Genomic DNA, 27,377 nt, shown 5'->3' on the forward strand with positions numbered 1-27,377 from the left:
TGCAAGAGGCTGTGAGGCTGTATAGTCACAGGGCAAATGCGACCGGAGGGGAAGCCCAACGCGTGTCGCTGTTCTAAGACAGCTTCGTCAGGGGAAGTAGTGCAAATACCCCCAATAGCACTTAAATACCTTATAATCAATTGTGTGGTCAGGTCCGGTGTGTAGCTGGCAGAGCATGGGGGCCGGAAAACCGGAAGTGACTCACCAGGAAGAAGGGAAAATGAAAGTGTCCTGAATGCCACACTGAGCATGTGCCAATGGAAGGTCAAAACAGCAGAATTGATGTAGGCAAAAAGTCTGAAGAAACGTAAGTGTTTGTGACAGCGCAGCTCCCGGGAGCAGATGTGGTGACAGTCCTGCGATGCATGACTGTCAACCCATCTGTGGGCACAAAAGAAAAAGCCTCCTGGTACAGTCCATATATAGAGGCAGCGAGTACACAGCAAAGAGGAGAAAGCAGAACCAATCCTAAAAGATGAATGTAGAACCAGAAGATTAATTCCTGAAAAAAGATTTTAAGATTATGTACATAAATATACCAATAAATAAGCACATGTATGAGTCATGGTGTTATAACATGAAATAGATATATATATGTATTCCAATGTGCAGACTTCATTAGAACATACAATACATAGAAGACAGAATAAATACCATCAAACTATGCTGAATCAGATTAATTCATCAATATATATACAGCACCCTCACAAAACACATGGATAAAACTTCCATGATATGATATTACACAGGATTACAAACGGATACTTCAATTGTCCTGTTATGTAATATATTGTCCAATAGGGAAGGAGAAGCATAAAATCCCTCTCCCTTCCCCCCATATAATGTTCCATTTAGGTCCAAAGTCTTCTCCTCTTCTCCGAAGTCTTGTAAATGAAAAAACATACAGATTCTTCTCCAGACCTCCATATCACAACCAGAGGGAGTCGATGCCGCTCAATATGCTGTTCGGGAAGCGCATAACTCCACTCCAAACGTCCACCACCACCGCAGAAATCCTAAAGAAGAATAGCCAAGTTATCCCAAAAAACCTGTAAAAAGGAGGTCCTCGTTAATTCCATGGGGTGCCATAGAGTGGAGCTGGTAGATCCAACGGGATTCTACCTGTAGCAATTTCTTATGTAGTGTGCCACCCCTATCGGAGGTCCTCAGATGTTCCAAACCAATAACTCTAGTATTGGTATAGCTCCCAGCATGATGAGTCAAGTAGTGAGCCGCCACCGTAGTAAGGGTCTTACCTTTGCGTCTATCAGCCACCGCTGTATTGATCGTAGAAAAATGTCCCTGAATCCTCCGGCGCAGCTCCTGTGTGGTCTGGCCTACATAGATACGAGGGCAAGTACATATGATGGCATAGATAACATTGGATGTTTTGCAATTAATGTAGGACTTTAATCTATGTGGCGTCTGATCTGTTGGGTTAATAAAGGAATCTCGCGTGGGGTGCATATATGTACATACCGTGCAATTCCCACACGGAAAAGAACCTTTCAGGACAATACCACGATTCAATTTATGAGTGGGCCTAGAATAATGGCTCCTCGTAAGTATGTCCCTAAAATTGGGAGCCCTTTTTGCGGTCACTAAGGGTCGTGGGCTGATCACCTGCGCTGTTTGCATGTCAGCAGTCAGGATTCTCCAGTGATTGTTCAGGATGTCCCTTACCTGGTTCCACTGAGTATGGTATCCAGTAATGAAGCGTACAAATTTGTCCGTTTGCTTCTTTGTGGGGACCAGTAAGGTGTCCTGTGTCTGTTTTTTTGCTCTCTGATAGGCCCGAGAGATACATTTCTTGGGGTAATTTCTCCTCCTAAATCTCTCCGTGAGATCATGAGCTTCCCTTCGAAAATCCTCGTCATCGGTACAATTTCGTCGTACCCTGAGGAATTGTCCCCTCGGAATACCATCCCTCGTATGTCCTGGATGGAAGCTACGATACTCCAACAGACTATTGACCGCTGTGGGCTTGCGATAAAGACAAGTCGATAATTTACCATTCTGACATTTGACCTCAAGATCCAGAAATTGCACTGCAACAGAAGAAAACTGGTGAGTCAAAAAAATATTGAAAGGATTATGATTGAGGACGTCCAGAAATTCCAGACATTCCTCAATAGAGCCTAACCAAATAAAGAAAATGTCGTCTATGAATCGCGACCAATGCCGTACCTTATTGATGAAGAAATTGGAGACATAGACGACAGTGTGCTCCCACCACCCTAAAAAAAGATTTGCAAAAGCTGGGGCGCAGCGCGCTCCCATTGCCACGCCTGATGTTTGAATATAGAAAGTTCTGTCAAATAAGAAAAAATTGTGCCTCAAAACAAAATCTAATAAATCAATAATGAAGGAGTCATGCATTCTGTCAGAATTAGTTTGTTGATCAAGAAAAAACATAATTGCCAATAGGCCATCATCGTGACCGATATTCGAATACAGGGATTCCACGTCACAGGTAACCATAATCTCCCCTGATGATAAATCCAACCCTTTGTATAAGCTGATAAAGTGTGAGGAGTCCCTAATGTGAGAAGGCAATTTCAGCACAAATGGCTGTAGAAAAAAATCAATGTAAATACACGCCTTCTCACACAGACTCCCAACGCTGGACACAATAGGTCGGCCTGGGGGTTTATTTAAATCTTTGTGAACCTTGGGTAGCATATAGAACGTAGATGTAGTTGGTTCCTCTACCCAAATAAAATCCCGTTCCTGAACACTGATAACCCCCAGTTCAAAAGCCCTATCCAAGAGAGCTCTCAATTTCGTAGAGAATACCCCCGTAGGATTGGAGGGGAGTCTTCGATAGAAATGCTGGTTACCCAGTTGTCTATTTGCTTCCTCGAGATACAAGCTATGGGGCCACAGGACAACATTACCCCCCTTGTCCGCCTCCCTGATCAAGAATTCTTTATTTGACCGTAGGTCAGACAGAGCCCGCCGTTCCTGAATAGACAAATTAGGCATGAGGCCTATCCTAGGGGGGAGAGCTTCAATATCCTGTTTGACCATCTCGAAGAAGATTTTGACAGCTGGTATAGTGGACAGGGGTGGACACACAGTAGATTTATTCTTGTGAGGAAAATTACGCCTACCTGTGTTAGATTCACCCTCTTGTAGGAGCTCCATAAGATCTTGAAAAACTCCATGTTCAGTCTGATCAAGAGAGGAAATCGCCTGTGGTTGTATGTGCAGAACCTGGAGGACGATTTTCCTACAGAATAAGAAAAGATCCTTGATCAAAGTGAAGTTATCAGCCCGTTGTGCCGGCGAGAAAGTCAGACCCCTGCTTAATACTGCAGTTTCAATAGGTGTTAGTTGGTGTTGAGACAAATTGAGAATCTGCAATGAATCATGTTTAACTCGAACATCAGACTCACCATCACTGTTGATTGATGACGGGATCACTTGCGTTGTTTCATCCGTTTGTTGTGATATTGAGGTCTGTACCCCCTGTTCCTGGTGATCCGAGTGGTCAGGTCTACGTCTCCTATGCCCACGCCTAGTCCTGGTCCTGGTTCTGTATCGCTTTCCGCTGAGGACAAAAAATCACTCGAAGACGGACCCTCAGTGGTTGTGATGTTACGGGAGGCATTGGTTGGACCTTGTCTGGTTTTAAGACCTCGACGTTGATTGCCTTGATGTCCCCACTTATAGGCCATGTGTTGATCGAAATCCAATTTATCCCTCAAAAATTTTGCTCTTTTTTTATCCATTATCTCCTTGTCATACTTATCCAATCCCTCTTTGAGTTTGATTTTAAAGGGCTGGAGGGTATGTGTGATTTTAGATGTTTTTAATTATGTTCCCAATAAAGCTTATATTATTTTAACTTCGGTGGTGTGCAGACATTTTGATGGCTCTTGTTTCTCGTGCTTTGGTTAGTTTGCATTATTAGCCATCAGTCTTGCACCCCCTCTATATATCTACACATTGCAGTGGTGCGTCAGCTATCCCATATGTTATAGGTTTTTCAAACACCCAGTGGTGTTTTTTCTTTGCTTGGCAGCACACGGCTTATTGTAGCCTATTTCCTCATATTTGTGAGGATCTATTGATATAAAATATATTTATTGTGTGGTTTATTGGTTCCTTGTGGGCAGCATGGATTGGGAGGCGAGGGAAGCGGCATGGAAGGCTTCTGCCTCTGCGGCATTTGTGGACACTATTGGTAACTGTCCAGATTCTAATTTTGCGCGTTTATCTGTGGATCTTATGGCAGCACAAAAACATGGAATTAGATTATTATGGAACATTCGATGTTTGGAGGAATACTTGAAATTGAATTTAGTACCTAGAGGTTTGAGGATACCTATTTTTCCAGCATGGGAACCCTCGGTGGCTTTTCGCACTACATGGGAGGAGGGGTTACTCCGCTGTTCACAAATTCTAATCAACATGCTTATTGCACATGATAGGGAACTCTTGGTACAGGTTAAGACAGAAATTAGGGATTTGGAAAATGGCCTCAGTAAATTTGATGAGGTCTCACAAATCCAGCCCTTTAAAATCAAACTCAAAGAGGGATTGGATAAGTATGACAAGGAGATAATGGATAAAAAAAGAGCAAAATTTTTGAGGGATAAATTGGATTTCGATCAACACATGGCCTATAAGTGGGGACATCAAGGCAATCAACGTCGAGGTCTTAAAACCAGACAAGGTCCAACCAATGCCTCCCGTAACATCACAACCACTGAGGGTCCGTCTTCGAGTGATTTTTTGTCCTCAGCGGAAAGCGATACAGAACCAGGACCAGGACTAGGCGTGGGCATAGGAGACGTAGACCTGACCACTCGGATCACCAGGAACAGGGGGTACAGACCTCAATATCACAACAAACGGATGAAACAACGCAAGTGATCCCGTCATCAATCAACAGTGATGGTGAGTCTGATGTTCGAGTTAAACATGATTCATTGCAGATTCTCAATTTGTCTCAACACCAACTAACACCTATTGAAACTGCAGTATTAAGCAGGGGTCTGACTTTCTCGCCGGCACAACGGGCTGATAACTTCACTTTGATCAAGGATCTTTTCTTATTCTGTAGGAAAATCGTCCTCCAGGTTCTGCACATACAACCACAGGCGATTTCCTCTCTTGATCAGACTGAACATGGAGTTTTTCAAGATCTTATGGAGCTCCTACAAGAGGGTGAATCTAACACAGGTAGGCGTAATTTTCCTCACAAGAATAAATCTACTGTGTGTCCACCCCTGTCCACTATACCAGCTGTCAAAATCTTCTTCGAGATGGTCAAACAGGATATTGAAGCTCTCCCCCCTAGGATAGGCCTCATGCCTAATTTGTCTATTCAGGAACGGCGGGCTCTGTCTGACCTACGGTCAAATAAAGAATTCTTGATCAGGGAGGCGGACAAGGGGGGTAATGTTGTCCTGTGGCCCCATAGCTTGTATCTCGAGGAAGCAAATAGACAACTGGGTAACCAGCATTTCTATCGAAGACTCCCCTCCAATCCTACGGGGGTATTCTCTACGAAATTGAGAGCTCTCTTGGATAGGGCTTTTGAACTGGGGGTTATCAGTGTTCAGGAACGGGATTTTATTTGGGTAGAGGAACCAACTACATCTACGTTCTATATGCTACCCAAGGTTCACAAAGATTTAAATAAACCCCCAGGCCGACCTATTGTGTCCAGCGTTGGGAGTCTGTGTGAGAAGGCGTGTATTTACATTGATTTTTTTCTACAGCCATTTGTGCTGAAATTGCCTTCTCACATTAGGGACTCCTCACACTTTATCAGCTTATACAAAGGGTTGGATTTATCATCAGGGGAGATTATGGTTACCTGTGACGTGGAATCCCTGTATTCGAATATCGGTCACGATGATGGCCTATTGGCAATTATGTTTTTTCTTGATCAACAAACTAATTCTGACAGAATGCATGACTCCTTCATTATTGATTTATTAGATTTTGTTTTGAGGCACAATTTTTTCTTATTTGACAGAACTTTCTATATTCAAACATCAGGCGTGGCAATGGGAGCGCGCTGCGCCCCAGCTTTTGCAAATCTTTTTTTAGGGTGGTGGGAGCACACTGTCGTCTATGTCTCCAATTTCTTCATCAATAAGGTACGGCATTGGTCGCGATTCATAGACGACATTTTCTTTATTTGGTTAGGCTCTATTGAGGAATGTCTGGAATTTCTGGACGTCCTCAATCATAATCCTTTCAATATTTTTTTGACTCACCAGTTTTCTTCTGTTGCAGTGCAATTCCTGGATCTTGAGGTCAAATGTCAGAATGGTAAATTATCGACTTGTCTTTATCGCAAGCCCACAGCGGTCAATAGTCTGTTGGAGTATCGTAGCTTCCATCCAGGACATACGAGGGATGGTATTCCGAGGGGACAATTCCTCAGGGTACGACGAAATTGTACCGATGACGAGGATTTTCGAAGGGAAGCTCATGATCTCACGGAGAGATTTAGGAGGAGAAATTACCCCAAGAAATGTATCTCTCGGGCCTATCAGAGAGCAAAAAAACAGACACAGGACACCTTACTGGTCCCCACAAAGAAGCAAACGGACAAATTTGTACGCTTCATTACTGGATACCATACTCAGTGGAACCAGGTAAGGGACATCCTGAACAATCACTGGAGAATCCTGACTGCTGACATGCAAACAGCGCAGGTGATCAGCCCACGACCCTTAGTGACCGCAAAAAGGGCTCCCAATTTTAGGGACATACTTACGAGGAGCCATTATTCTAGGCCCACTCATAAATTGAATCGTGGTATTGTCCTGAAAGGTTCTTTTCCGTGTGGGAATTGCACGGTATGTACATATATGCACCCCACGCGAGATTCCTTTATTAACCCAACAGATCAGACGCCACATAGATTAAAGTCCTACATTAATTGCAAAACATCCAATGTTATCTATGCCATCATATGTACTTGCCCTCGTATCTATGTAGGCCAGACCACACAGGAGCTGCGCCGGAGGATTCAGGGACATTTTTCTACGATCAATACAGCGGTGGCTGATAGACGCAAAGGTAAGACCCTTACTACGGTGGCGGCTCACTACTTGACTCATCATGCTGGGAGCTATACCAATACTAGAGTTATTGGTTTGGAACATCTGAGGACCTCCGATAGGGGTGGCACACTACATAAGAAATTGCTACAGGTAGAATCCCGTTGGATCTACCAGCTCCACTCTATGGCACCCCATGGAATTAACGAGGACCTCCTTTTTACAGGTTTTTTGGGATAACTTGGCTATTCTTCTTTAGGATTTCTGCGGTGGTGGTGGACGTTTGGAGTGGAGTTATGCGCTTCCCGAACAGCATATTGAGCGGCATCGACTCCCTCTGGTTGTGATATGGAGGTCTGGAGAAGAATCTGTATGTTTTTTCATTTACAAGACTTCGGAGAAGAGGAGAAGACTTTGGACCTAAATGGAACATTATATGGGGGGAAGGGAGAGGGATTTTATGCTTCTCCTTCCCTATTGGACAATATATTACATAACAGGACAATTGAAGTATCCGTTTGTAATCCTGTGTAATATCATATCATGGAAGTTTTATCCATGTGTTTTGTGAGGGTGCTGTATATATATTGATGAATTAATCTGATTCAGCATAGTTTGATGGTATTTATTCTGTCTTCTATGTATTGTATGTTCTAATGAAGTCTGCACATTGGAATACATATATATATCTATTTCATGTTATAACACCATGACTCATACATGTGCTTATTTATTGGTATATTTATGTACATAATCTTAAAATCTTTTTTCAGGAATTAATCTTCTGGTTCTACATTCATCTTTTAGGATTGGTTCTGCTTTCTCCTCTTTGCTGTGTACTCGCTGCCTCTATATATGGACTGTACCAGGAGGCTTTTTCTTTTGTGCCCACAGATGGGTTGACAGTCATGCATCGCAGGACTGTCACCACATCTGCTCCCGGGAGCTGCGCTGTCACAAACACTTACGTTTCTTCAGACTTTTTGCCTACATCAATTCTGCTGTTTTGACCTTCCATTGGCACATGCTCAGTGTGGCATTCAGGACACTTTCATTTTCCCTTCTTCCTGGTGAGTCACTTCCGGTTTTCCGGCCCCCATGCTCTGCCAGCTACACACCGGACCTGACCACACAATTGATTATAAGGTATTTAAGTGCTATTGGGGGTATTTGCACTACTTCCCCTGACGAAGCTGTCTTAGAACAGCGACACGCGTTGGGCTTCCCCTCCGGTCGCATTTGCCCTGTGACTATACAGCCTCACAGCCTCTTGCAGCAGGTTTCATCCTATGTTGCTCTTTCCAGCACTATCCTCACCTTTTGACCACTCCTAGGACCAGACTATGCAGGGTATTTCAGGTTATATATTTGGACATCTTCCTCTGTCCCTTTCTTTGGATATCTAGGGCAGTTTATTTTATCTGCTCCCTTTGAAAGCTGCATATTGTGTTGGGGTGTTGCATGCTATTTGCATGCTGTGTGGCTTGTATCATACTTGACTGTGTGCATATTTGCTGTTATATGGTTGTATACAGCGTGTTCATTCTCCATTTTGTCTACATATAGTTATATTATAATATTAAGTGCAGAGGGCAGGGACACGTCTGTAAGATTTCATATGTTTATTTACCCATATATAGTGGCATACAGTGTTCACAGGGGCATCTGCACGGAGGGTATGTGTGATTTTAGATGTTTTTAATTATGTTCCCAATAAAGCTTATATTATTTTAACTTCGGTGGTGTGCAGACATTTTGATGGCTCTTGTTTCTCGTGCTTTGGTTACCTTTCTGCAAGCCAGTGCCAGCCATGTCACCTACTCTGCAGCAACATCGCATGTTTTGTGTACCAATACTACATTTTATTCAGCTACAGAAAAAAAAAAATCAATTTGAAAATGGCGCCCACCGTGCCTGGGCAATAGCTGCTATTGGTGTCTAGATGTGATCCGATAGCTGCTACTGCACATGTGCTTGCGAGGCCACTTACTGGAGAAGAAAAAAAAATTCCTCCAAGCTGGCGCCCCCCGCTCCTTGTCAGTAGGCAGCTCGGAGATAAGTGAGAGGACCCTTTAAATTAAAGCAGAACCAGAGCTGTCACAAGTCCAAAAATGAGTCATGACAGTACCCCCTTTCAATGAGGGGCCTCTGGACCCTTAACCCCAGATTACACCGGAAATGACATTTGGTGAGGATGCCTCAACCCACTAGGATTCACCCCGCAGTCACCTGATTCTCAGGTTTATGGCAAACGCAGTCCAATGATGAAGGAAATACCGTAGGCGCAATATATCCAGTGCGACGACCTGTGGAATACGTTATGTGCGTGCATTACTGTGGGTAACCAACTGGAAAGTCTTAGGGCTGAGAACGGCCAACACCCAATATGGCCCGATCACCCTAGAACTCCAGGTCTGAGATGCGTACTTCCACTGTTTTCCACAGTCCACTGTTTTTAACCCCTTCACCCCCAAGGGTGGTTTGCACGTTAATGACCGGGCCAATTTTTACAATTCTGACCACTGTCCCTTTATGAGGTTATAACTCTGGAACGCTTCAACGGATCTTGGCGATTCTGACATTGTTTTCTCGTGACCTATTGTACTTCATGATAGTGGTAAAATTTCTTTGATATTACCTGCGTTTATTTGCAAAAAAAATGGAAATTTGGCGAAAATTTTGAAAATTTTGCAATTTTCCAACTTTGAATTTTTATGCCCTTAAATCACAGAGATATGTCACACAAAATACTTAATAAGTAACATTTCCCACATGTCTACTTTACATCAGCACAATTTTGAAACCAAAATTTTTTTTTGTTAGGGAGTTATAAGGGTTAAAAGTTGACCAGCAATTTCTCATTTTTACAACACCATTTTTTTTTAGGGACCACATCTCATTTGAAGTCATTTTGAGGGGTCTATATGATAGAAAATACCCAAGTGTGACACCATTCTAAAAACTGCACCCCTCAAGGTGCTCAAAACCATATTCAAGAAGTTTATTAACCCTTCTGGTGCTTCACAGGAATTTTTGGAATGTTTAAATAAAAATGAACATTTAACTTTTTTTCACAAAAAATTTACTTCAGCTCCAATTTGTTTTATTTTACCAAGGGTAACAGGAGAAAATGGACCCCAAAAGTTGTTGTACAATTTGTCCTGAGTACGCCGATACCCCATATGTGGGGGTAAACCACTGTTTGTGCGCATGACCGAGCTCGGAAGCGAAGGAGCGCCATTTGACTTTTCAATGCAAAATTGACAGGAATTGAGATGGGACGCCATGTTGCGTTTGGAGAGCCACTGATGTGCCTAAACATTGAAACCCCCCACAAGTGACACCATTTTGTAAAGTAGACCCCCTAAGGAACTTATCTAGATGTGTTTTGAGCGCTTTGACCCACCAAGGGCTTCACAGAAGTTAATAATGCAGAGCCGTAAAAATAAAACAAAAATTTTTTCCCACAAAAATTATTTTTTTAGCCCCCAGTTTTGTATTTTCCCGAGGGTAGCAGGAGAAATTGGACCCCAAAATTTGTTGTCCAAGTTGTCCTGAGTGCGATGATACACCATATGTGGGGAGAACCACTGTTTGGGCGCATGGGAGGGCTCGGAAAGGAAGGAGTGCCATTTGGAATGCAGGCTTAGATGGAATGGTCTGCAGGCGTCACATTGCGTTTGCAGAGCCCCTAATGTACCTAAACAGTAGAAACCCCCCACAAGTGACACCATGTTGGAAAGTAGACCCCCCTAAGGAACTTATCTAGATGTGTGGTGAGCGCTTTGACCCACCAAGGGCTTCACAGAAGTTTATAATGCAGAGCCGTAAAAATAAAACTAAAATTTTTTCCCACAAAAATTATTTTTCAGCCCCCAGTTTTGTATTTTCCCGAGGGTAACAGGAGAAATTGGACCCCAAAAGTTGTTGTCCTATTTGTCCTGAGTGCGCTGATACCCCATATGTGGGGGGGAACCACCGTTTGGATGCATGGGAGGGCTCGGAAGGGAAGGAGCGCCATTTGGAATGCAGACTTAGATGGAATGGTCTGCAGGCGTCACATTGCGTTTGCAGAGCCCCTAATGTACCTAAACAGTAGAAGCCCCGCACAAGTGACCCCATTTTGGAAACTAGACCCCCCAAGGAACTTATCTAGATGTGTTGTAAGAACTTTGAACCCCCAAGTGTTTCACTACAGTTTATAACGCAGAGCCGTGAAAATAAAAAAAAAAATTTTCCCACAAAAATTATTTTTTAGCCCCCAGTTTTGTATTTTCCCAGGGGTAACAGGAGAAATTGGACCCCAAAGGTTGTTGTCCTATTTGTCCCGAGTACGCTGCTACCCCATATGTTGGGGTAAACCCCTGTTTGGGCACACGGGAAAGCTCGGAAGGGAAGGAGCACTGTTTTACTTTTTCAACGCAGAATTGGCTGGAATTGAGATCGGACGCCATGTCGCGTTTGGAGAGCCCCTGATGTGCCGAAACAGTGGAAACCCCCCAATTATAACTGAAACCCTAATCCAAACACACCCCTAACCCTAATCCCAACAGTAACCCTAACCACACCTCTAACCCTGACACACCCCTAACCCTAATCCCAACCCTATTCCCAACCGTAAATGTAATCTAAACCCTAACCGTAACTTTAGCCCCAACCCTAACCCTAACTTTAGCCCCAACCCTAACTGTAGCCTTAACCCTAGCTCCAACCCTAGCCCTAATGGGAAAATGGAAATAAATACATTTTTTTTTCCCCTAACTAAGGGGGTGATGAAGGGGGGGTTTGATTTACTTTTATAGCGAGTTTTTTAGCGGATTTTTATGATTGGCAGCCGTCACACACTGAAAGACGCTTTTCGTTGCAAAAAATATTTTTTGCGTTACCACATTTTGAGAGCTATACATTTTCCATATTTTGGTCCACAGAGTCATGTGAGGTCTTGTTTTTTGCGGGACGAGTTGACGTTTTTATTGGTAACATTTTCGGACATGTGACCGTTTTTGATCGCTTTTTATTCCGATTTTTGTGAGGCAGAATGACCAAAAACCAGCTATTCATGAATTTCTTTTGGGGGAGGCGTTTATACCGTTCCGCGTTTGGTAAAATTGATAAGCAGTTTTATTCTTCGGGTCAGTACGATTACAGTGATACCTCATTTATATTATTTTTTTATGTTTTGGCGCTTTTATATGATAAAAACTATTTTATGGAAAAAAATAATTATTTTTGCATCGCTTTATTCTCAGGACTATAACTTTTTTATTTTTTTGCTGATCATGCTGTATGGTGGCTCGTTATTTGCGGGACAAGATGACGCTTTCAGTGGTACCATGGTTATTTATATCTGTCTTTTTGATCGCGTGTTATTCCACTTTTTGTTCGGCGGTATGATAATAAAGCGTTGTTTTTTGCCTCGTTTTTTTTTTTTTTTTCTTACGGTGTTTACTGAAGGGGTTAACTAGTGGGCCAGTTTTATAGGTCGGGTCGTTACGGACGCGGCGATACTAAATACGTGTACTTTTATTGTTTTTTTTATTTTATTTAGATAAAGAAATGTATTTATGGGAATAATATTTTTTTTTTTTTTTTCATTATTTTGGAATATTTTTTTTTTTTTTTTTTTTTACACATTTGGAAATTTTTTTTTTTTACTTTGCCCCAGGGGGGGACAATACAGATCGGTGATCTGCCAGTTTGCATAGCACTCTGACAGATCACCGATCTGAGAGAAGTGCAGGCTGCTTCACAGTGCCTGCTCTGAGCAGGCTTCTGTGAAGCCACCTCCCTCCCTGCAGGACCCGGATCCGCGGCCATCTTGGATCCGGGTCTGGAGCAGGCAGGGAGGGAGGTAAGACCCTCGCAGCAACGCGATCACATCGCGTTGCTGCGGGGGGCTCAGGGAAGCCCGCAGGGAGCCCCCTCCCTGCGCGATGCTTCCCTGCACCGCCGGCACATCGCGATCATGTTTGATCGCGGTGTGCCAGGGGTTAATGTGCCGGGAGCGGTCCGTGACCGCTCCTGGCACATAGTGCCGGATGTCAGCTGCGATAGGCAGCTGACACTCGGCCGCGCTCCCCCCGTGAGCGCCGCCGATCGCGCTGGACGTACTATCCCGTCCGTGGTCATGGGGGCCCACCCCACCTCGACGGGATAGTACGTCCGATGTCAGGAAGGGGTTAATGGACTCCTACCCCACATGTACTCATTCACACACTGGTCCAGACCTAAACGTTTATTTCCATGCTTTAGTTCTCGTGAAGCACCTGAAGGGTTAATAAACTTCTTGAATGTGGTTTTGTGCACCTTGAGGGGTGCAGTTTTTGGAATGGTGTCACTTTTGAGTTTTTTCTGTTATATTGACCCTCCAAACTCACTTCAAATGTTAGGTGGTCCCTAAAAAATTATTTTGTAAATGTTGGAAACATGAGAAATCGCTGGTCAACTTTTAATTCTTATAACATCCTAACAAAAAAAAAAATGACGTTTCCAAAATGGTGCTGATGTAAAGTAGACATGTGTCAAATGTTATTTATTATCTATTTTGTGTGACCTACTGTATTTTTCGGACTATAAGACGCACCCCAAATTTGGGGTGAAAATAGCAGAAAAAAAGATTTTTTTATAAGGGGTCCGTCTTATTGTCTGAATTTACAGTATCTTACCTGAGGGCTGGCGGTGGCAGAGCAGGGTCACATGAGGCATGGTGTCGGCAGAGGTAGGGTGATGCGGTACGGCGTGCACCTGAGCAGGGTCCCTTCCTGCTTAGGTGGGCGACGCCACGGCCTGGTGTCCAAGGGAGGGTTACAGCAGTGGTTACCGGCAGAGGTGCGGGGATGAGGAGGCGCAGTGAGCGGGGTCCCTTTCACCGGTGAGGTGATTCAGCAGCCCGGTAAGCAGCAGAGCCGGGTGAATCATGTTGTTATCGGTGGTGGCGGCCATCTTCCTGAGGCCGCGCGTGCGCAGATGGAGTGCTCTGCTTCCCGGGGCTTCGGGAAAATGGCCACGGGAGGCCGTGCGTGCGCAGATGGAGATTGCGGTGGCCATTTTCCTGAAGCCAAGATCCAAATCTGCGAACTCGGCTTCAGGAAAATGGCCGCCGCGATCTCCATCTGCGCATATGCGGCCTCCCGTGGCCATTTTCCCGAAGCCCCGGGAAACAGAGCACTCCATCTGCGCACGCGCGGCCTCAGGAAGATGGCCGCCACCACCGATAACAACATGATTCACCCGGCTCTGCTGCTTACCGGGCTGCTGCATCACCTCACCGGTGAAAGGGACCCCGCTCACTGCGCCACCTCTGCCGCCGCCACCACACCACTGCGGGTAAGCCTGCATTATGACTATTAGATGCACCCCCTATTTTCCCCCCTTTTTTGGGGGGGAAAAGTGCGTCTTGTAGTCCGAAAAATACGGTAACTCTCTGATTTAAGTGTACAAAAATGTAAAAGTTCGAAAATTGCTAAATTTTCTACATTTTTTTCAAATTTCTGTTTTTTTCATAAATAAAAGCAAGTTATAGCGAATAAATTTTACCACTAACATGAAGTACAATATGTCGCGAAAAAAACAGTCTCAGAATCATCAGGATCCGTTGAAGCGTTCCAGAACTGTAACCTCATAAAGTGACAGTGGTCAGAATTGTAAAAATTGGGCTCGGTCATTAAGTACCAAATTGGCTCTGTCACTAAGGGTATAACACTGGCTTAAAAATCATCACACCTGATGAAGTCCCGATTTTCTAGGTTGTCAGATGATTGCAAGCCTCTTTTTAGACATTACTATAATTGGGACTCAATTGACTATATGATACAACTGGAGTCTGTTGCTCCTCATGCTTTGTATGTAGTTTTGCGCAGAACCTAAAAGTAAGATGAGCACGGTTTATAAGACCATTATCTGATCAGGGGATTTGTTTTAAACGTGAATTCTGTAATAGTATTTAGCCAAAATAGCCGCATGCTGGCTCCGTGCTAATTCTATTGATTTGCACTATATAGTATTCTGATATAAAACCTGTCTAGCAGTTCATTAAACTTGCAGAAATGTCAGCTGATCCCATACATTTTCAATGGCGATCACATTGTCCTCACATAGGGTAAGCGAAGGTCAAACGGGCTGGACTTCAGGTTGTCCAATCTTTTGCTCTCATGTAGAATTCTGTTAAAAAGTCTTCATAAAGACTGAAATCCATTGTGCACGGAGGCGCTTTTTAGAGCAGCCATGAGATGGTCAAATAATTCTGAAGTGCTGATCTGCACTCTTGTACTCCACTGTCGCTGGCTAAAATGTTATCACTTCTTCTGCTCCGGGTAGAGTTGCAGTTATTTTAAGCATGATGGTGGAAAATTAAATGGATTTTCTCCACCAAAAAATAAATGCCATTGGTCTTGGAATAATGCAACACAAAAGTAATAAAAATGCAGAAATAGAAGTTATAACTTTCCAAATCAGAAGAGGAAGAAAATAAGAAGCCTATAATAAATTAAGCGCTGTCACCCCTCACTGGGCTCTGTGGTATTGTGCAAACCACATTTGCTATCACTATTAATCTCAATGATTTGCTGCAGCGGTCATGTCCACTATAGTCAAATTGTCATTGCTGCTGCCAGTCAATAAAGACAGGCTTTGGTAGAGGAGAGGCAGCACTTGATCTGTGTTGTGTGTGTAAGCCAGATACATAAAAAAAAAAAAAATTCCCTATTTTTTTAAAGGGTTAAAATGTTAACCCAAAAAGTTTGAAGTATATAACAGCAATTATCCATTCACACATAGTATTCCTTGTTAGCAGAGAATTTTATTCCGTACAGTTAGTGTTTTGAACCCCACGTGAGCATCACAGATTTATGTGTAATTAATGTAGCCCAGATCTATAGTTGCGGAGCAGACATTGGTATATATGCACGCATGCAATACAAGCCTGATGCAGCAGATCATGTCCTTTTCTTACACGTTTGTCACCATTTCCATTTGCTAAAAATGATGAAATAAAAAGCAGAACCGAGCACAAGATGGCAATAGAAGACCATTTTCTCTATCTTTTCCTGCAGCTTTTCCCGCTCAGTCTCCATCTGTTCCATGCTTTGCAGAGACAGGATCTGTTCCCTTACCAAGTGCATGTCTCTGGAAATCCTTTCTAGTATTGAGACCACTCCATCTTCCAGTACCGGCTCCTCTTCCTTCAACTGCACTTCCTTGGAGCAAGACTCCAGTAGGAGTCCTTAAAGGAAGAGGGGAGGGAAAGCGAAAAATGATCTTACATGTCACACTATTATAAATAATGCATTACCTCAAAACTTTTATTGCAAACTTACAAGCAGGACATTTTATATAGAGCATAATGCCTAAATCTTCTGTTACTGCTCTGTTCCGACCTTGTTTCTCCAGCAATGTTAGTAACTAGTGATGAGCGAATATACTCGTTACTCGAGATTTCCTGAGCACGCTCGGGGGTCCTCCAAGTATTTTTTAGTGCTCGGAGATTTAGTTTTCTTTGATGATTTACAGCTACTAGCCAGCTTGATTACATGTGGGGATGCCCTAGCAACCAGGCAACCCCCACATGTAATCAAGCTGGCTAATAGCTGTAAATCATTCAGCTGAGGTGATGAAAACTAAATCTCCGAATACTAACAAATACTCGGAGGACACCCGAGCATGCTCGAGAAATCTCAAGTAACGAGTATATTCGCTCATCACTATTAGTAACCAAGTGCTTGCTTCTCACAGGTTACACCATCCGCCAGCGCCAGAGCTGCCAGTTTAGAGGTGTGCTATGCGATTATAGCAGCAGGTGCAGTAATCTGCCAATGTTCTGCTGGATCTAGAGGTGCATGACCAGTGTTTTGTGCCTAATTTACAGTTTGGGCACTTTACTTCTTTGAAGGCTGTGTTTGGAAGAGTCAAGCAGTAAATTGCCTGCCCAACCTTCTGAAAAACCATCATATAGGCTTACACAGTTACCACTGAGTTTAAACCAATTGTCCACTACTTTATCATCATTGACCTATCCTTAAGATAGGTTGTCAATGTCTGTTCGGTCGGGATCCAACACCTGGAACCCAGCCTATCAGCTGCACTTGGTGTCTGCTGGCTCAATCTCAGAGCTGATCTGTCTTCTGATAGTGGCCAAGTACCTCACATCCGCTTCCTATTCAAATCATAGGAGACAGATGTGCAGTACGAGGCTGCTATCAGAAGACGGAGCAGCTCCACAATTGAGTATTTCTGGCTGCCGACACCAACCACAGTTGATAGGCTGGGGTGCTGGGTGTCAGACCCCGACCAATCAGAAGTTGATGACCTATCCTAAAGATAGGTCATCAATTTCTAAAGTAGCGGATAATCACTTTAATACTAGTTACTAGTAAACATTTTATGATGTTAAGTCTTAATAATTGTGATTGCTTTGAACCAGAAATATACAGTACCATCGAAAAGTTTGGACACCGCTGTTCATGCAATGGTTTTCCTTTCTCTTCTGGAATGTGCACACTGTAAATTCAGACTGAAGGCTGCAGATAAATGAAGGATCGCATATGCAAACAAGGCGGAAAGAAACACATGTAACGCAAACAAAAATGTGTTAAACCATAGAATCCTCAGTGTACCCCCTTTTACTCTGATGACTGCTTTATAACCCCTTAACGTGGCTTCCAGGTACACATGAATTGGCCAATTTATGCGCTAAGGATTCTTAATTTTTCATATTCCTAGTGCAGTAATGCAATTCAATTTTCATATTTGCATGCTATGGCGCCACAGAGTGTTGCTTTTTTTGTTTGATTGTATATAAGTTGGTGACTCTAGGTAAGCACCTGTTAACACCTAGTTTATGTTTGTATGTGACGGTCAGTTTTTTTAAATTTGCTTTTTAACCCCTTGGCACTTCCTCACTCAGCTTCTTCTGGTATTGCCTGGAATGGTTTTCCAACAGTCTAAATGAGTTCCCGGAGGTACTAAAAGCATCTAATTTCGTCTGAGCTCAGGTGATTTGTGGAGCCATGTCATCTGACGCAGTACTCCATCCCTCCCCTTGGTTATACAGCCTGGAGGTGTGAGTGGAAGCTGTAAGCACGCCCTGACCACATACCTTTGATTGATAGCCGACACTGCAAGGCATCTGTGCAGAGCGAGCTTTCATTAAAGATGTCAGGCTGCACAGTGGTTCTCACAAGATTAGAATATCATCAAAAAGTTAATTTATTTCTGTTCTTCAATAACAATTCTTAAGTTCTTCAATACAAAAAGTGAATCTCATATATTTTATAAAGTCATTACAAACAGAGTGATCTATTTCAAATGTCTATTTCTGTTAATGTTGATGATTATGGCTTATAGCCAATGAAAACCCAAAAGTCATTATCTCAGTAAATTAGAATACTTTATAACACCAGCTTGAAAAATTAAAATTATTTTAAAATCAGAAATGTTGGTCTACTGAACTGTATGTTCAGTAAAGGCACTCAATACTTGGTTGGGGCTCCTTTTTACATCAATTACTGTATTAATGGAGCGTGGCATGGAGGCGATCAGCCTGTGGTACTGCTGAGGTGTTATGGAAGCCCAGGTTGCTTTGATAGCAGCCTTCAGCTTGTCTGCAATGTTGGACCTGGTGTCTCATCTTCCTCTTGACAATACCCAATAGATTCTCTATGAGGTTAAGGTCAGGCGAGTGTGCTTGCCAATCAAGCACAGTGATGCTATTGTTTTTAAACCAGGTATTGGTACTTTTGGCAGTGTGGACAGGTGCCAAGTCCTGCTGGAGAATTAAATTTCCATCTCCAAAAAGCTTGTCAGCAGAGGGAAGCATGAAGTGATCTAAAATTTCCTGGTAGACGGCTGTGCTAACTTTGTTCTTGATAAAACATAGTTGACCTACACCAGCAGATGACATGGCTCCCCAAACCATCACTGATTGTGGAAACTTCACACTAGACCTCAATTATTATGCACAAAATTGCCCACTACTACATCCAAAACAATTTTTTGATCAGAAAACTCAACTATTATGGAAACCTCAATCAAAAGAGAACTAGAGTATAATTGAAAAAATGTACATAATACATACATTAATCATATAAAATATTTAAGATATCAATAGAATACAGAGGCTGCCAAGCTACACTAAAAGGAACACACTGGCCAAATAAATAAAGTGTAAAGTGCAAAATTAAGTCAACTATAAATGTGCAAAAAACGCAGATTGCTATTGAATTTCTTTCAAAATCTCACAGGTTAATTGTGAAAAATCAAATTAACACTAAATTTCCTTCAGCTTTGGAGTCTATAGAATGTGCAACACACTTTAAATACACCAAGCGGGAAAGGAAATGCAAATGATCAGGGCACCTCCTGATGAAGTAGTAATGAAACGTGGGTTGGGGCGATTGGATTCCCACTAGCTTCTCTTGTAAGTTTCCTTCCTCTATTTCAATGTCTATATAATATAAGCTAGGTGTGATCAAATTGCTGTGCTTTCCCACTGGCTACACTTCTATTACTGGTTATTAGCCTTTATAGTGATAAAGCCATGAATAGTGGTATCATTTGCATTTGCTTTCCTGCTTGGTGTATTTAAGGTGTGTTGCACATTCTATAGACTCCTTACTGAAGGAAAGTTAGTGTTAATTAGTTTTTTTACAATTAAAGGGAACCTGTCACCCCCAAAATCGAAGGTCAGCTAAGCCCACCAGCATCAGGGGCTTATCTTCAGCATTCTGTAATGCTGTAGATAAGCCCCCGATGTATCCTGAAAGATGAGAAAAAGAGGTTAGATTATACTCACCCAGGGGCGGTCCTGCTGCGGTCCAGTCCGATGGGTGTCGCGGTCCGGTCCAGGGCCTCCCATCTTCTTACGATGACGTCCTCTTCTTGTATTCACCCTGCGGCTCAGGCACAAGCGTACTTTGTCTGCCCTCAACAGGGCAGACAAAGTATTGAGCCGCAGCGTGAAGACAAGAAGAGGACATCATCGTATGAAGATGGGATGCCCTGGACCGGACAGTGCCGCCCATCGGATCGGACCGCCCACCCAAGTGAGTATAATCTAACCTCTTTTTCTCATCTTTCAGGATACATCGGGGGCTTATCTACAGAATGCTGTAGATAAGCCCCTGATGCTGGTGGTCTTAGCTCATCTTCGATTTTGGGGGTGACAGGTTCCCTTTAACCTGTGACATTTTGAAAAATTCAATAGCAATCTGCGTTTTTTGCACATTTATAGTTTACTTAATTTTGCATTTTATTCGGTCAGTGTGTTCCTTTTAGTGTAGCTTGTCAGCCTCTGTATTCCATTGATATATTAAATATTCTATATGATTAATAAAAATTAAATATTTTGGATTATACTCTACAGTAGTTCTCTTTTGATTAAAGTTTCCACACTAGACCTTGTGAAGCAGCTTGGATTGTGGCCTCTCCACTCTACCTCCAGACTCTGGGACCTTGATTTCCAACTGAAATGCAAAATTTACTTGCATCTGAAAACACCTTGGACCACTGAGCAGTCCAGTTCTTTTTCTCCTTGGCCAGGTAAGACGCTTCTGGCATAGTATATTGGTCACGAGTGGCTTGACACAAGGAATGCGACACTTGTAGCCCATGTCCTGGATAGTCTGTGTGTGGTGGCACTTGAAGCAATGACTCCAGCAGCAGTCCACTCTTTGTGAATCTCCCTCCAATTTTTGAATGGTCTTTTCTTAACAATCCTTTCAAGGCTGCGGTTATTCCGGTTGCTTGTGCACCTTTTTCAACCACACTTTTTCCTTCCACTGAACTTTCCATTAATATGCTTGGATACAGCACTCTGTGAGCAGCCAACTATTGTAGCAATGACCTTTTGTGGCTTACCCTCCTTGTGAAGTGTATCAATGATTGCCTTCTGGACATCTGACAAGTCAGCAGTCTTCCCCATGATTGTGGAGCCTACTGAAACCGATTAAGGGACCTTTCTAAATGCTTAAGAAACCTTTGCAGGTGTTTTTTGTTATTTATTCTAATTTTCTGCGATAATGACTTTTGGGTTTTCATTGGCTGTAAGCCATAATCATCAACATTAAAGGGAACCTGTCACCCCCAAAATCGATGGTGAGGTAAGCTCAGCGTCATCAGGGGCTTATCTACAGCATTCTGTAATGCTGTAGATAAACCCCCGATGTATCCTGAAAGAGGAGAAAAAGAGGTTAGATTATACTCACCCAGGGGCGGTCCCGCTGCGGTCCGGGTCCGATGGGTGTCTCCGGTCCGGTCTGGAGCGTCCCATCTTCATTCCATGACGTCCTCTTCTGGTCTTCACGCCGCGGCGCAGGCATACTTTGTCTGCCCTGTTGAAGGCAGAGCAAAGGACTGCAGTGTGCAGGCGCCAGGCCTCTCTGACCTTTCCCAGCACCTGCGCACTGCAGTACTTTGCTCTGCCCTCAACAGGGCAGACAAAGTACACCTGCGCCGCAGCCGTGGTGTTGAGACCAGAAGAGGACGGCATGGAATGAAGATGGGAGGCTCCGGACCGGACTTGAGACACCCATCGGACCTGGACCGCAGCGGGACCGCCCCTGGGTGACCGCCCTCCTCTTTCAGGTAACATCGGGCAGGGCTGCCACTAGAAATTTCGGGGCCCCATACTGGCAACATTTTCGGGGCCCCTTTAAGACTCCGCCCAGGCTCCAACCTAGCCCCGCCTCCAACCCTCGAACTGTCTACAGCACCACCGCTGACTCTTGGAAAAACTCCACTTCTCACCAATCACATATTAACAGTTCCCATCACCAGATCACACACATAGCCAGCAGATTTTGTTTTGGCCAAAAGGTTTTTTTAATCTGCCACGATGACAAGGTAGACTCTTTTGGCCGGGCCCTACTCTACTCTAACTTATTAAACACTTGTTAAAATATGCAATACAATTTAGGTATATTTTTATTTATTTTTCAATTTTTCAAATGACCAATAATTCCACATACAAGGGACAAATAACACAACACCATGACCAGACACCACATTATCACCACATAGTGACCTATAATACTATCTACAAGGAATAAATACTGCCACACCATGTGCAGACCACATATTACCACCACAGTGACCGAACAATATCGCATACAAGGGACAAATACCACAGCAGCATGTACAGACCACATATTACCACCACATGGTGACCAACTACATACAAGGAACAAATACCAACACAACATGACCAGACCACATATTACCACCACACGGTGACCGAATAATAGCACGTACAAGGAACAAATTTTCACCACACCATGACCAGACCACATATTACCACCAAATAGTGACCAAATAATAGCACATACAAGGAACAAATACCGCCACACCATGGCCGGACAACATATTACCACCACATTGTGACTGAATAGTACAATACTGATCATTAATAAAAAAAAATACTATCACCATAAGTGCTATTATACATAGGAGATCTGTACTTAGTATGCAGTGTCTGTGTACAGGTAATACAGTGGTCACCGATGCCATTATACACAGGAGCTCTATATATAGTGTCAGTGTACAGGTAATACAGGGATCACCAGTGACATTATACACAGGAGCTCTATATATAGTGTCAGTGTACATGTAATAGTGATCACTAGTAACATTATACACAGGAGCTCTGTATATAGTGTTTAGTGTACAGATAATATAGTGATCACCAGTGACATTATACACAGGAGCTCTGTATACAGTATACAGTGTATGGTGTCAGTGTATAGGTAATACAGGGATCACTAGTGACATGATACACAGGAGCTCTGTATACAGTATATAGCGTATGGTGTCAGTGTACAGGTAACATACTGACTCACCAGTGATGTCTCTAGCTGAAGTCCTTCATCTTTGCGTTTCTTTTTAATCCAGCGCAGACCGCCATCACTTCTTTCAGCCAGGACTCGTCTCTGCATAAAATAACAGTTATCTAGAGCACCGCTTTCAGAGCACATTCCCCACTTTTTTCCTTTCTTCTACACTACCCATCTGAATACAGACATTCACCCACCATTAATATATACTGTAATTGGTTATTATGCAACCCACCATTCCAAATATAAATTATAATACGCCACTGAGCCCCTTCTAGCTATACATAGCCACTTTCCCCATTTAATATATAAATTAATTAGCACCTGTACTCTTTCCCCCAATTTATTTCCAGTCACTTTATCCTCAACTATCCCACTATGCACCTCCCGCTCTAACCCTAACTCCGATTCATTATAGTTACATGCCCCTTTTGCCTCAATTCATTGTCATGTCTTCTCTCTCTCCCACCCTCTATTCATTATCAACTGCTCTTCCCCACCCTCAAAATTCATTATTTGCTCTCCCTACCTTCAATATACCATTGGCTCTCCCCACCCCCACCTACAAATCAATTGCTGTCCACCGTCCCTCACACTCACTTGATGTGCATGCAGTCCCCATCACCCTCACTTCATCATTTGCAGTCCACCTTACTTCATCATTTAGTCCCCTATCCCCCCTTCACTTCATCTGCAGTCCCCCTTACTTTATCATTTGCAGCCCCCTATCATTTCATCATGTGCAGTACCCCCTCAAACACAATTCATCATTTGCAGTCCCCATCACCCCCACTTCATCATCTGCAGTCCCCATCACCCCCACTTCATCATTTGCAGCCCCCTATCATTTCATCATGCACAGTGCCCCCTTAAACACACTTCATCATCTGCAGCCCACTATAATTTCTTCATGCGCAGTGCCCCCTCAAGCACACTTCATCATCTGCAGCCCCCTATCATTTCATCATGTGCAGAGCCCCCTCAACCACACTTCATCATCTGCAGCCCCCTATCATTTCATCTTGCGCAGTGCCCCCTCAACCACACTTCATCATCTGCAGCCCCCTATCATTTGATCATGCGCAGTGCCCCCTCAAGCACACTTCATCATCTGCAGCCCCCTATCATTTCATCATGTGCAGAGCCCCCTCAACCACACTTCATCATCTGCAGCCCCCTATCATTTCATCTTGCGCAGTGCCCCCTCAAACACACTTCATCTGCAGCCCCGTATCATTTCATCATGCGCAGTGCCCCCTCAACCACACTTCATCATCTGCAGCCCCCTATCATTTCATCATTTGCAGTACCCCCTCAAACACAATTCATCATTTGCAGTCCCCATCACCCCCACTTCATCATCTGCAGTCCCCATCACCCCCACTTCATCATTTGCAGCCCCCTATCATTTCATTATGTGCAGTACCCCCTCAAACACACTTCATCATCTGCAGCCCCCTATAATTTCATCATGTGCAGTGCCCCCTCAACCACACTTCATCATTTGCAGCCCCCTATCATTTCATCATGCGCAGTGCCCCCTTAAACACACTTCATCATCTGCAGCCCCCTATCATTTCATCATGTGCAGAGCCCCCTCAACCACACTTCATCATCTGCAGCCCCCTATCATTTCATCTTGCGCAGTGCCCCCTTAAACACACTCCATTATCTGCAGCCCCCTATCATTTGATCATGCGCAGTGCCCCCTCAACCACACTTCATCATCTGCAGCCCCCTATCATTTCATCATGTGCAGTACCCCCTCAAACACACTTCATCTGCAGCCCCGTATCATTTCATCATGCGCAGTGCCCCCTCAACCACACTTCATCATCTGCAGCCCCCTATCATTTCATCATGCGCAGTGCCCCCTCAAACACACTTCATCATCTGCAGCCCCCTGTTGTGATTTTGCTTTTTGCTCCCTCTAGTGGTCATTAGTGATTTGACTCTGGAGCTTCTGTCTTTTCCTATATCCTCACCTGGGCCGTTAGTTCAGGGGCGTTGCTATATAAGCTCCCTGGACCTTCAGTTCAATGCCTGGCATCGTTGAAATCAGAGCTAATCTGTTGTGCTCTTGTCCTATGATCCTGGTTCCTGTATTTCAAGCTAAGTCTACTTCCTTGCTTTTTGCTTTTGTTTTGTTTGGTATTTTTGTCCAGCTTGTTCCAATCTGTATCCTGACCTTTGCTGGAAGCTCTAGGGGGCTGGTGTTCTCCCCCCCGGACCGTTAGACGGTTCGGGGGTTCTTGAATCTCCAGCGTGGATTTTTATAGGGTTTTTGTTGACCAGATAAGTTATCTTGCTATATTCTGCTATTAGTAAGCTGGCCTCTCTTTGCTGAACCTGGTTCATTTCTGTGTTTGTCATTTCCTCTTACCTCACCGTTATTATTTGTGGGGGGCTTGTATCTTGCTTTGGGGTCCCTTTCTCTGGAGGCAAGAGAGGTCTTTGTTTTCTTCTCCTAGGGGTAGTTAGATTCTCCGGCTGGCGCGAGTCATCTAGCGATCACCGTAGGCATGATCCCCGGCTACTTCTAGTGTTGGCGTTAGGAGTAGCTATTTGGTCAACCCAGTTACCACAGCCCTATGAGCTGGATTTTTGAATCTCGCAGACTTACACGTTCCTCTGAGACCCTGTCCACTGGGGTCATAACAGCCCCCTATCATTTGATCATGCGCAGTGCCCCCTCAACCACACTTCATCATCTGCAGCCCCCTATCATTTCATCATGTGCAGTACCCCCTCAAACACACTTCATCATCTGCAGCCCCGTATCATTTCATCATGCGCAGTGCCCCCTCAACCACACTTCATCATCTGCAGCCCCCTATCATTTCATCATGCGCAGTGCCCCCTCAACCACACTTCATCATCTGCAGCCCCCTATCATTTCATCATGCGCAGTGCCCCCTTAAACACACTCCATCATCTGCAGTCTCACTCTCCCCCCACCTCACCCATTTAAAAAAACAAAAATAAAAATGTTTTTTATACTTACCTCAGTCGTTCCGGGGCGTCTAGTGTTTCCAGCAGTGAAGCAGCAGCTAGAATGTATGGGCTGCTGAGAGGACCTGACAGGAGCCCATACATTCTAGCACATTCACTACTGAGACTGCTAGAATCAGAGGCGTAGCTAGGGTTTCAACTTAGGGGGGTGCGAAACATCTGAGTGGGCCCCTAACCAGCTAACCCTGATTACAGCGACGGTTGCGCACTTATTGTGAATATAGGGGAACCTCAGAATATGACCCTACTGTTATTGAAAATAAATCTCTATACAAAAACGAACATTGATTTTACCACCATATTGTGATAATATGCAACTTTGATGGTCACAATACTCCGAGTGCCCCTATAACAATAATGCTTAAGTGCCCACTTAACATTTAATAATGTCCCCTAAGTTCCCCCATGTACTGCTCCATTATACACAGTATGGTGAGCTTAAAGCTTCCATATACACTGTATAAGGCCCCCACAGCTCCCCTATACACAGTATGATGATTCTATAACTCCCCTATACACCGTATGATGTTCCCACTGCTCCCCTTTACACAGTATGATGTTCCCACTGCTCACCTATAGATAATGAGCCCAATGCTCCCCTATACAAAGTATAATGCTGACAGAACTCCACTATAGAAAGTAGAATGCCCCCCAGAGCTCCCCTATATACAGTGTAATGGGCCAACAGCTCCCATATGCACAATATGCCTTCACAGTTTCCTATACACAGTATGATGGGCCGGCAGCTCCCGTCAAACAGTATGATGTCCCTCACAGTTCCCCTGTACACAGTATGATCGGCCCACAGCTTCCTTATACACAGTATAATGGGCCTGCAGCTCCCTTATACACAGTATGATGAGCCCACAGTTCCTTTATACACAGTATGATGGGCCCGCAGCTCCCTTATACACAGTATGATGGGCCCACAGCTCCCTTATACACAGTATGATGGGCCCACAGCTCCCTTATACACAGTATGATCGGCCCACAGCTTCCTTATACACGGTATGATGGGCCCGCAGCTCCCGTATACACAGTATGATGGGCCCACAGCTCCCTTATACACAGTATGATGGGCCCACAGCTTCCTTATACACAGTATGATGGGCCCGCAGCTCCCGTATACACAGTATGATGGGCCCACAGCTCCCTTATATGTAGTATGATGGGCCCGCAGCTCCCATATATACAGTATGATGGGCCCGCAGCTCCCTTATACACAGTATGATGGGCCCACAACTTCCTTATACACAGTATGATGGGCCCGCAGCTCCCGTATACAGTATGATGGGCCCGCAGCTCCCGTATACACAGTATGATGGGCCCGCAGCTCCCGTATACACAGTATGATGGGCCCGCAGCTCCCGTATACACAGTGTGATGGGCCCACAGCTCCCGTATACACAGTATGATGCGCCCGCAGCTCCCGTATACATAGTATGATGGGCCCGCAGCTCCCTTATACACAGTATGATGGACCCGCAGCTCCCGTATACACAGTATGATGGACCCG

The 27,377-nt window shown here is 44.0% G+C and overlaps 1 protein-coding gene and 4 long non-coding RNA genes across 5 annotated transcripts in view; 3 read left to right on the forward strand and 2 right to left on the reverse strand.

The window, feature by feature from the left end:
* Nucleotides 1-468: 468 nt before the first annotated feature.
* Nucleotides 469-3,756, reverse strand: LOC143769034 (uncharacterized). Its single transcript, XR_013214173.1, has 6 exons — nucleotides 3,399-3,756; nucleotides 3,114-3,232; nucleotides 2,188-2,311; nucleotides 1,684-2,048; nucleotides 1,257-1,337; nucleotides 469-1,016 (listed from the first exon to the last, which is right to left on the reverse strand). It is a non-coding gene; the product is annotated as an uncharacterized LOC143769034 (long non-coding RNA).
* A 37-nt stretch (nucleotides 3,757-3,793) lies between these two features.
* LOC143769035 (uncharacterized) lies at nucleotides 3,794-6,222 on the forward strand. Its single transcript, XR_013214174.1, has 3 exons — nucleotides 3,794-4,905; nucleotides 5,072-5,190; nucleotides 5,993-6,222. It is a non-coding gene; the product is annotated as an uncharacterized LOC143769035 (long non-coding RNA).
* Nucleotides 6,223-6,271: 49 nt separating this feature from the next.
* Nucleotides 6,272-7,842, forward strand: LOC143769036 (uncharacterized). Its single transcript, XR_013214175.1, has 3 exons — nucleotides 6,272-6,620; nucleotides 6,967-7,047; nucleotides 7,288-7,842. It is a non-coding gene; the product is annotated as an uncharacterized LOC143769036 (long non-coding RNA).
* A 195-nt stretch (nucleotides 7,843-8,037) lies between these two features.
* LOC143769038 (uncharacterized) overlaps nucleotides 8,038-27,377 on the forward strand; it is a 43,206-nt gene continuing 23,866 nt past the window's right edge. The window contains exon 1 of the long non-coding RNA XR_013214177.1: nucleotides 8,038-8,174. This is a non-coding gene — a long non-coding RNA (uncharacterized LOC143769038). The remainder of the gene's footprint in view (nucleotides 8,175-27,377) is intronic.
* Nucleotides 15,725-27,377, reverse strand: part of LOC143769037 (5-hydroxytryptamine receptor 3A-like) — a 79,440-nt gene continuing 67,787 nt past the window's right edge. The window contains exon 9 of the mRNA XM_077257634.1: nucleotides 15,725-16,248. Coding sequence (XP_077113749.1) covers nucleotides 15,986-16,248 — 263 coding nt within the window. The 3' untranslated portion in view covers nucleotides 15,725-15,985. The remainder of the gene's footprint in view (nucleotides 16,249-27,377) is intronic.

Source organism: Ranitomeya variabilis, chromosome 4 (genome assembly GCF_051348905.1).
Source record: "Ranitomeya variabilis isolate aRanVar5 chromosome 4, aRanVar5.hap1, whole genome shotgun sequence".
Taxonomy (NCBI): Eukaryota; Metazoa; Chordata; class Amphibia; order Anura; family Dendrobatidae; genus Ranitomeya; species Ranitomeya variabilis.